We start from the raw sequence: 11587 nt of genomic DNA on the forward strand, positions 1-11587 counted from the left end.
AAAAGAAAAAAAAGAGGACGCGAAACAGTAGCTCAAACGTCCTTCTCTCTCATTCTCTCGCTCATCTCTCGAAATCGCCTCTCCATATCATTCACTCTAACTCAACTCTCTCACTCAACAGGATAAGAATGAAATAGAGAATGAAATAGAGGTCAGAGATGAAGAAACTCACCTCTTGCAATGGGATCCCTTCGCTAGGTTTCAAGGTTTTCCGCCGTCAATGGAAATCAGGTTCGTTCCCTTGATGTTTAGCGTTTTTCTTCTTTTTTTTTGGATTAGGGCTTCGTGTTTATGGTCGCCTCCTTCTCTCAATTTTCGTCTCCTCTTCCTTTTATCCCTGCAGCTTAGGGTTTCAAACGGTACTCAAAAGTTCAAAGAGGAAAAATTCCAGAAGTGTTTTTTTTGTGCTCAGAACCGAGTTATCCTGTTTGATGCTATCTTCCGGAAAGGTAATCTGCACTTTAGCTTTTTCTAATCTCTTTCGTCCTAATTCCAAATTTGGGTATTTTCTGGATTTTAACACTTTGACTGATTATTTCAACTTTTACCGCAGTGAAAATTTTGAACATCTGTTTCGATTCTTTGCACGACCCTGTTGGTGCGACTTCAATGGGAATTTGTTGCACTTCCTACATGGCTCATTCAAAATCACCTCAATTACTGCACTTTGTTTTGACACGAGACAGCGAGGGGACTTTTTGGTCACCTTACCAGTCTTGTGATCAAGCATCGACAATATTCTTGAAACTCTAGCAGGTTCCTTTGCATGATGAATATGAAACTCTAACTGAGCGCCAACCAATATGGGACTTGCACCATCCAAGACAAGCAATTTCAACTCTAAATGCTTTGCAACAGCAACAGGAAAGTAGGGATGGCATAATACAACTCCAGCCAATACATGACTTCCATCAACACCATGCAACGTTACAGCTACGTTATCTCCAGCTCTTGCAACAGAGCAGGCATTAGAGTCACGCTCCAATGTGCGTACTGTTCCAACAACATCTGAAGGCATAACTAGTACCTTTGTTCCATTTCGAAGAGCTCCTGCTTCCAGTTTACCACAAGCAGACGCCTGTCCTTGTGCAGTTGATTTGATGGCATCACATATTGACATTAGCAGAGGTTTGGCGAATTCTCTAGTAGGAGGTTGTAGTGAGTCAACTGCATCTAACAGATAAGATCCAGTATACCAGTTTTTGAAGCGAGCATCAGAAGGGGGTGCTACCAGAGTTTGATGTGGAAAATGCTTCTCATTAGCATAGTGTGCCAGCATTTGAGACGTCTAATGCATGTCGTCAACATAGCGTATCGGTGTTTGAATGTCTTATCTATTGTCCTTGCTGCTAATATTGTTGTGGAATAGATGTTGACGGCCTGTTTTTTTTTATGGCATAGGTATACCCTGCGGTGAAGAAACGAGATGACCGGGCTGAATTTGTCTTGGAGGCTTTTAGCTAGAGCAAACTTGAGCGATTAAAACAGGTTTTGGTTTCGTCACACCATAATAGCATAGGAACATGTAGTTAACATACACATGATGATACAAGAGAAAGAAAACCTCTTTGGCAAAAGGGTTAGCAAGAGCAATGCATTTGTTGTTCTCCTGTTAACGCGTAAGGCTTCGACATTGGTTTCAGATGTTTGTCATTTCTCATGTTCCAAATCTTGACATGATTGTAGTGGTTCAATAACATGGTTTAATGGTTATTGTTATTAGACTGATGTGCATATTCATTTGTCTTGTTTGGAGACAAAACCTGTAGGATTGAGGTATGCTGCATGGCTCGAAACTGACTCTGAAGTTGCTCAGAATCTAAGATGAATTGCTCATTCGGCGGCGGAAACTCTCTGTTAATAGCATGAATCCGTTTTGGACAAAACAACAACCTCTCTAAAGTAAGTAGTGCAAAATGCAATTGTCTTTCTAATGCCTTCTTTAGAGGTTTCCTTCTGAGGTTGATATTCTAGTTGTTGCTGTTTCGGTTTTTTTTTTGCAGGTTTTGAAATATTGGATGGCCGGCATGCTGGCATAGAAACAAATGATCCTGCAGCAAAAGCTAGAACCTTGATAAGCTGGCGGGTGTTATGGATGGTCCAACCTCCCCCATGGCATCGCTTATTTGTTCTTCTTTTGATATATCAGAGGGTTGTCGTTTAACAACATGAGTATTGTAATGACATCAGCAGTGTTTTCTCTCTTTAACTCTTCCTTAATTGAACTTTCCGAAGACAAAGTAAGGTTTCTAGATCGCACCAACGGCAGCAATTCCTTCTTGTAATTAAAATTTAAGTGTCAACTTCTTTGAGACGCCTAAACATGAAATCATTAAAGCTCTTTTTTCTTCTTTATTTGCAGGGCATAACCGGTTGAAAAGAGCTTTATCTCGTTGAGCTGATTCATGGAAAATCCGGGCATCAATTGCAGCGGCTAGAAACAACAATCATGCTGCCTAATTTCTCCTTTGAAGGTTGATTGAGTTGTAGCTTGATGAACTCTAGCTCTTCTCTCTTTTTCTTATTTCCCCCACAAGATGCAGTGTTGTTGCAATTATAGAATAGATCTGGTGGTGGATATCTCAAATTTGTATTATTATTGTTGGAGAAATATAACATGTTGATGTTAAAACTTGTGGTTGAAATGGTGATGGACAGCTTTGTGCAACAACCTCTTGGCAAACATGGTTTTGATGATGATGATATTTGTTTTTTTTTTATTATAATTTATTTATGTGCCATATGCATGGATGATAATTATTAAATGAATGAATGATTTGGAATATGAATGATAGTGTGGGAATCTTTAAGCATGAATGAATGGAGAATCTCAATGTGAAATGGAGAAAACATGAAATGCAAATTTAAAAATGTGACAAATGAAAAAAAATATGAAATAGTAAAATATGCGCATGAATGAAGAAGCATATATGGAATTTCTTTGGATTATGAATGAATGTTTACTGCACTGTATTGAATGGAATTGGATATATTGAATGAAGGTTTGAATTGGTTCCAAATGGATAATGAAAATGGATATGGATTTTGGATTTTGAATTTTGATTATAAAAATGGATGCGGATTTTTAGGAATAATCCAATATTAGTTTGAATATCAATTTAATTACTAATAACAAATCAGCAAAAAACCAAATAAAAAAAACAAAATAATCTATAATTCATTGAAAATTACTTAGATATCAACTCTAACATTCATTTGGAAATAAAAAATCGATTAGAGTTTTAATCATTAGTAAAAATAAACAATTAAGATTAAATTGACAATTGGAATTAAGCTTAATTTGAAATTAAAAATCAAATTAAAAAAGAAAAAGAGTCAAGATATTAAAATCCATTTTATACTGATGAATGTATGCAAATGCAAAAATAAAAGAAAAAATGGAAAAATTTCAGGATCAAAATCGGGGTATGACAATAATACAGCTCAATTCTCGGTGTTTTCCTTCATGGATGGCTTTTCTGGCTATAATCAGATTAAAATGTCGCCAGATGATATGGAGAAAACAACGTTCATCACATCATGGGGCACTTTTTGTTATAAGGTAATGCCATTCGGTCTCAAGAACGCCGGTGCTACGTATCAAAGAGCTATGGTGACCTTGTTTCATGATATGATTCATCATGAGATCGAATGCTATGTTGATGACATGATAGCAAAGTCACAAACAGAAGAGGGGCATCTGGTAGACTTGGCCAAGTTGTTTGACCGGTTGAGACAAATCAAATTGAGGTTGAATCCGAATAAGTGCACTTTTGGAGTGCGGTCCGGTAAGTTGCTGGGGTTTATTGTAAGTGAAAGGGGAATCGAGGTTGATCCTGCTAAAGCAAAAGCGATACAAGAAATGCCTGAACCGAGGACAGAAAAAGAGGTTCGTGGTTTCTTAGGTAGATTGAACTACATTTCGCGGTTCATATCTCATCTAACAGCCACGTGTGAACCCATATTCAAGTTGTTGAGAAAAGATCAAACGGTCAGGTGGAATGGTGATTGCCAAGCGGCATTTGAAAAAATAAGAGAATATTTGCAGGAGCCTCCGATTCTGATGCCTCCTGTGGAGGGGCGACCGTTAATTCTGTACTTGACAATCCTTGAAGGGTCTATGGGGTGTGTATTGGGGCAGCATGACGAGTCTGGTCGAAAAGAGCATGCAATTTATTACCTTAGCAAAAAGTTTACCGACTGTGAAACAAGATATTCACTGCTCGAGAAAACTTGCTGCGCTTTGACATGGGCTGCTCGCCGACTGAGACAGTATATGCTGGTTCATACCACTTTGTTGATTTCCAAGATGGATCCGATCAAGTATATATTTGAGAAGCCAGCATTGACTGGACGGGTTGCGAGATGGCAAATGATTTTGACTGAATACGATGTCCAGTACACTTCTCAAAAAGCAATAAAGGGGAGTGTATTGTCTGATTACCTCGCCCAGCAACCCATTGAGGATTATCAACCGATAAAATTTGAGTTCCCTGACGAGGACATCATGTTTCTCAAATCGAAAGATTGTGAGGAACCTATCCCGGAGGAGGGGCCTGACCCTGAGTCCGAATGAATTCTGATGTTTGATGGGGCCGTTAACGTGAATGGTAGCGGAGTTGGTGCTGTTTTGGTTACGCTGAAGGGATCCCACATTCCTTTTGCTGCCCGACTAACATTTGAATGCACCAACAATGTGGCTGAATATGAAGCTTGTATCTTGGGTGTCGAAGAGGCGATTGATTTGCGAATCAAGAACCTTGTTATTTATGGAGATTCAGCTTTGGTTGTGAACCAGGTTAACAGGAAATGGTATACGCATCAATCCCACTTAATTCCATACCGGGATTATACGAGGAGATTGTTGACGTTCTTCACCAAGGTGGAATTACACCATGTGCCGAGGGAAGAAAATCCTTTAGCAGATGCCTTGGCTACTCTGGCCGCTTTGATTAAAGTGCAGTGGTGGAATCAAGTTCCTAGTGTTGAGGTGGGACGGCTGGATAGACCGGCTTATGTGTTTGTCGTCGAAACAGTGCCTGATGATGAAAATCCGTGGTATTATGACATCAAACGTTATTTGGAGACCCAAGAGTATCCCGAGGGAGCGTCTAAGAAGGATCGAAAGACTCTGAGGAGGTTGGCCATGGCGTTCTATCTGAATAAAGATGGGGTTTTGTACAAGAGGAATTTTGATTGGGTTTTGCTCAGATGTGTCAATGACAAAGAGGCAAGCCAATTGATGAAAGAGGTGCACGAGGGATCGTTTGGTACCCACGCCAGCGGGAGTGCGATGGTGAAGCAGTTGCTAAGGGCTGGATATTACTGGATGACAATGGAGGCTCAGTGTTTCAACTTCGTGCGGAAATGTCATAAAGGCCAGATTTATGCTAACAAGGTGCACGTACCTCCAAATCTGTTGAGTTTGATGTCGTCTCCGTGGCCGCTTGCTATGTGGGGCATCGATATGATCGGAAAGATCGAGCCTATGACTTCGAATGGGCACCGGTTCATATTAGTGGCTATTGATTACTTCACCAAGTGGGTGGAAGCGGCGTCTTATGCAAACGTGACGAAACAGGTCGTGGCCAGGTTTCTGAAAAGAGACATCATTTGCAGATATGGGGTTCCCGAAAGAATCATCACTGATAATGGTTCTAATCTCAACAACAAGATGATGGTAGAACTGTGCCGAGAGTTCAAGATCGAGCATCACAATTCTTCTCCTTATCGTCCAAAGATGAATGGGGCGGGAGAGGCGGCTAATAAGAATATTAAGAAGATTGTGCAAAAAATGGTCGTGACCTATAAGGATTGGCACGAGATGTTGTCGTTCGCATCGCATGGGTATCAAACCTCAATGCGTACATCTACTGGGGCAACGCCTTTCTCGCTTGTGTATGGGATGGAAGCTGTGCTACCGGTTGAGGTCCAAATTCCATCATTGAGAGTCTTGATGGATGTGAAATTGGAAGAGGCTGAATGGGTAAGGACTCGGTATGAAGAGTTGAGCCTAATTGAGGAAAAGAGGTTGGCGGCCATTTGTCATGGGCAGTTGTACCAGCAGTGAATGAAGCGTGCTTTTGACCGAAGGGTGCGACCTCGTGTGTACCATGTGGGAGATATGGTGTTGAAAAGGATCCTTCCTCCTCAGAACGATCGTTGGGGCAAGTGGACACCCAATTATGAAGGTCCATTCGTGGTCAAGAAGGTTTTCTCTGGCGGAGCCTTGTTGTTGACGACCATGGATGGTGAGGATTTTCCATCCCCTGTGAATGCGGACGCAGTTAGAAAATACTTCGTATAAGAGACCCGCTGGACGGAAAGAATAAAATAGTCCAGACAAAAATGGGCATCCCGACGAACCAAAAAAAATGAAAATGAAAAGGGTTCGGGAAAAAATTAGGGATAAAAAGAAAAAAACTGTACACCTGGCAGGTCGAAAACCCCGCAAGGGCGGCTTGGGCAAAAAGGGGTATCCCGGTGGACTGAAAACCCGAAAGGGCGGTCCAGGAAAAAGAGGGAGTGAAACGAACAACTGCGTCTAGCATGGTCGTTTGTACTTTGGATATGACACATGGATAATCTAAAAGCGGAGATCGGTCGGAAGCGTCTTGTTTCGGAAGGCAGAAAGCGCGGAGAGTCTTGAGGACATATGGGTTGTAACTGGGTTGGAACTTGATGAGATCACGGGTTCAGATTGCCATTAGGATAGATTTTCCTTTTGTGCGCAATTACCTCTTTTCAGGAATTGCTTCCTGTGTACTGCTCATTTACGAGCCACCTTTTTCAATCAATAAAATGCATATTCAGTCAAATAATTTTTTTTTGTTTTCATTACCGCTTTGATTGCGAAAACATCCATTTATTTTGATAAGAATCTTTGCATTTTGAGATGTAGGGGTCTCTTCCAATGCATGTTTAGAGGATTGAAACTTGAAATCTTATTCGGAAGGCTGAGTGACCTGGGTGTTGAAATTTTGGCGCGCCTGGGGCACGTTTTATCTAACGATCTCTTTTGCAGGTGCTGTTGGTTATTTTCACTCACTTGCAGGTTGTGGTGCGAAGCGTTTCTTTTTTACAAGAGATTCCTTTGAGATCCACTCAGGGACGAGGAGTTGAGGAATGGTGTAGAGACGGTGGAAGAATTGCGACGATCCTAGAGGATTAATCAAGAAGACTCTTCAAAGTCTGAAAAAGTGGAAAGTTGACACTATGGTTAGATGGTGAATGCCAGTGTTTGACGAGTCGACGGGTGTTTCGTGTCGAATATTCTGTATCTCCCCAGCGGGTTCGAGGTCAGTGTTCCCTCAGCAGCCAGGCCTGAAGGTTGTTGTTCCCCCGGCAGGGGTGTGCGTTGGTAGTTTTTTCCCCGGTAAAGTCTCCAAGCAGATCGAGTTCAGTAGAGGTCATCCCCAGTGAGGGTTACTCTTTCCTCGGCATCAGTGATATCCCAAGCAGGATCGGAGATTGGAGCGACATCGAGTTCCTCAACAGAGTTGCTCGTGCCGTCCCCTGAGGGGGATACTTTTTATGCATTCATCATTTAGAGAAGCATAGCATATTGCATAACTAATTGCCTAGAATTTCCATGGTTATGGAGCATTACGCTGTAAAACTCATGCATCGGCATTGCAAGCATCAGCTAGTCTCAAGCCGTGGTTACCGTTTGAGAGCTGGTTTAGCTGGTTGGTAAAGATGTTACTCTGAGGAGCTTGGCATCGTGCTTTTGAATCAACAGTATTCCCCAGTAGCGCGATATTAGAGGAAGAGATTCTGTCGTGCGGAGATGGAAATGAAGATTGGAGAACGTTACGCGATCAGCGCGGAGATTGGGGTCCACCAGGAGAAAAGGAAGTGCTAGGCATTTTCTGGAGAACGGGGTTCAACTGGAGATGGAGATTGGAATTGAAGATTGTATCCGGGATGAGGTCCTCGGGATTGTCTTCTGATCATGTGTCACCTTAGACTTTGGCAAGGCCAAGAGAAGTCGTTATGGGTGTCTTCAAGGGAAGAAATGCACATGTTACCTTCCTTTTGTAAAGGTGTACCCTCTGATATGTCGCCATCAGAGTGGTGGGTGGTGTTATTTCCGACGTTGCCAACAGAATTATCACAGGAGAATGGAGAACGAGGTTAAAATGGAGAAAGGGCGACACAGGGTGTCTTCTGGAGAATGGGGTTCACAATGACGATCGAGAGTTATCGTCAGGCGACTGGGGTTCAAATGGAGAATGGGGTTCATAATGACGATCGAGAGTTATCGTCAAGCAACTGGGGTTCAAATGGAGAACGAGGTTCAGTGTTTGGCAGCAGGAGTGACATGAAGTTGTCCGGGTTCAAATGCGGTGATCAGGGATCATTCGCGCGAAAGAAAATATTTGTGTAGGGGTCCAAAGAAAAAAAATCAAAAAAGTTTTTGGGGTTCAAGAAAAGCAAAAAAATATATATAATAACAAAGAGAAAATTTCCAGTGGAGTGCAAATTGTTCGTTTGTTCTTGGTATTCAACCACTCTTCATCCTGATCATCTGAAAGCCGAGGTTGTTCATATCGACAGGTTCATAGTGGATTGAATAGGGGCAGCTGTAACACCTCAAAATTTGCCCTCCTCTTCTTGATAATAGTTTGGGGCATTGCATTTCATGTTTTAGGGCATTAGGTATTGCATTTTGCATCTCATATGAAAATGAGAAGGTCATCCTCCAAAGTCTTTTCAAAGGATGGGGAAGTTAGGTGATTCAAGCTTGAGGGGTCTCTATGAATTGATCATCAACCATCTGAGGGTATGGGCTCCGATTAGGGTTTCTTGATTCTTCAAAGGTCTTGAGCATCATCTTATCTGCAAGGACATATCACCATCATTATGGTTCTATCATCATCAAAGGTTTCAGAGTTCATCCTCAAGTTCCTCTTGATTAAGGTTGTGACCTCTGGTCAACCCTAATCAATGCAGTTCTTCCAACTAGGGTTTCTCAAAGAGATGAGGTATTTTATTGGGCTGAGGAGCATATGATTATTATAAGGGGCTTACATGAGCTAGGGTTTCATTTTGAAGCAATTTCACCAAGTAGTAGAGGTTCAAGTTGATCAAGACATTTCAAGGTCATCTGAGGATCAAGAGTCAACTGTGCAGTCAACTGAGGGCTATGAGGTGGGGAAATGAGGTGAGACACCTCAATCATGTTCAAATGGGGTCTATAATCATTCTAAACATCCATCTTGAAGATTCAAAGGTCATGGAAAAAGTTACTAAAAATGGAAAATGACCTATAATTCAAAGTTTCTAAATTTGGCAAGTTTTTGGTCCACTTTCAACTGGACTTTTCAGTATCAAAGAAGTTTCAAATGTATGTTTGGTGAACATGAAAGTTGTAGATATTTGTATCCCCGTTCCAAAAAGTCATAATTCATGTTCATATGATAAATGGTTGAGGAGTTATGGTCATTCGATCACAAATCATGCATGGAAATTCAAAATGGCATAACTTTTGATATAATGCTTCAAATTGGTTCATTCTTTTTGCAAAGAGCTTCTCATGTTCAAGGCATCACAAAATGACATCATTTGACTCAATTGTGCAAGCTAAGTCTCAAGGAATTATGGTCAAAAGTCACATTATTTCACATTTGTTCTAAAGATGATATCATGCTACAAATCAAAATTCACAAAGAACCAAGGCAAGGCTTCACTTCAGCTCTCTTCATGGACCATGTTTGAGTAAAAATGAGCCTTTTCCATGCATGAGAGAGGCATGTATGTTCCTTATTTCACACATGTTCAAATTGAAGTAAATCTTCACCATTCATTCTTGGCTTAAGATGCAAGCAAAATAATCTTCAAATCCTGGCCCTTGGTTGCTCTTGAGTGGATTAAGATCCTAGCATGGGATTAAACACGTGCATTATGGCCATGAGAGCTTAATTTACATTTTTTCAAGTTGCTTAATAATTCACTAATCATGATTAGTACATGGCTAAAATGATTAGCAGTGTTATTAGCAAGGAGTATAAGTAGCAAAACCCTAATCATAACTGCCAGAACAACCATTTCAGATCTGAAAATTGAAGAAACTCTCCAAAACTCTCTCTCTTCGAATTTGCATTTCCTTCACACAAACCTCAAACATTATTGCATATTCTTGATCCTCATGCTTCACTGAGCAAGAATCATCCATCATCTGGTGCAATTCTTCAAGAAATCGAGCAGTTCATGTGCATTATCATGATGATGGAATTTGGAAATTGAGGCGTATTCAAGAGGTTTCAACCGTTTCTTTTTGCACAAAGCTTCAAAGGAAGTTCATAGGAGAAGATCTGGAGCAGCTGAGCTTGTGAGAACGCGTTTCCAGAGATCTCCATTTCCAGGTGACTTCAATTTCACTCTCTCCTTTTGCTGATTTTAGGTTATAGGATTGAAGATCGTGCTGTGTAAATCATGGATATATATTTAGAATTGAGATTGAGTGAGAATTGAGGATTTGGTGTTGACTGAAAGTTTGGATCTAGAAACTTTCTCTCTTCGATTTGCCAAACCTAGGGAGAATTAGGATAAGCCAATAGGATATTTGGAATCAGCATTGAAAACTGAGTGGAATGATGTAAGCTTGGAGAATTTTAGGGAAAACTTTGGGTGGTGCCACCATGGGAGCCACCGGGGTCTCGTCGGAGAAGACGACCGGAGCAGAGCTCAGGCGTCTGTGTGTTGGCTAGGGTTTGCTGAGTGTACGCCATGTGGCGTGTTGCGTGGAAGAGTGATTGGAGGAGATGCGTTTGACTGGAGCCACGCGTGCATGGACTGATGACTGGGTGGCTGACTGGTTTAATGAAACGGTGCGTTTCATTTGTTTAAATGAGGACCGTTGATTGCATGTGCGCGCCATATCGTGTGGTTCATGATTTTTCTGGATTAATTCAAATATTTCTGTTTCCCTCCATTTTCCATTTGATATTTCAATTATTTTAGTCATTTTGTTTAATTCATAAAAAATCCAAATATTGTCCAAATGAGTCCCAATTTTTTTTCATGGTTATGTATTGATGTCTACTTTTTTATGGTGTTGAATTCATGAATTTTTGATGTCTGGATTTTTATGTGTGAATTTTTGAATCAATGTTGTGCCAAATTGACCTAGTGCATTCATAGCATTGTGAAATCCTCAATTTTGAACCTTTTGATCCATTCTTTTGCATACATGACATTCATACATGACCTGAATTATTGGTCACTAGTTTGGATTTTTTCTCACATGTTATCATCACTTTTGACACATAGAGAAAAATGCGACAATTTGTGTCACATTTTTGACATTGAATTGGTGCATTTTTATTCACATAGCATTTGCATCATTCTTGACTTGATCTTTTGCATATTGAGCACTCATGGCATAAGAAACTTATCAAAAAAATCCCAAAGTCATTGCATGCATTTCTGATTTGATATGAATTTTCTAAGTTGGAAGTTCATTTTGTGCATATTTTTGGTCATTACATTACATAGGCCAGTTGAGGCACTTGGTCATGGATTTGATGTTGGTCCTTTTGAGGACATTTAGGGGAGTGTTTGAATGTGTAATGTGCAAAAGGAT

The 11587-nt window shown here is 40.7% G+C and overlaps 1 protein-coding gene across 1 annotated transcript; it reads right to left on the reverse strand.

The window, feature by feature from the left end:
* Positions 1 to 544: 544 nt before the first annotated feature.
* Positions 545 to 1279, reverse strand: LOC127123298 (uncharacterized). Its single transcript, XM_051053530.1, has one exon. It carries the CDS (start codon positions 1277 to 1279, stop codon positions 545 to 547), a length of 735 nt encoding a protein of 244 aa, XP_050909487.1.
* Positions 1280 to 11587: the final 10308 nt, after the last annotated feature.

Source organism: Lathyrus oleraceus, chromosome 2 (genome assembly GCF_024323335.1).
Source record: "Lathyrus oleraceus cultivar Zhongwan6 chromosome 2, CAAS_Psat_ZW6_1.0, whole genome shotgun sequence".
Lineage (NCBI taxonomy): Eukaryota > Viridiplantae > Streptophyta > Magnoliopsida > Fabales > Fabaceae > Lathyrus > Lathyrus oleraceus.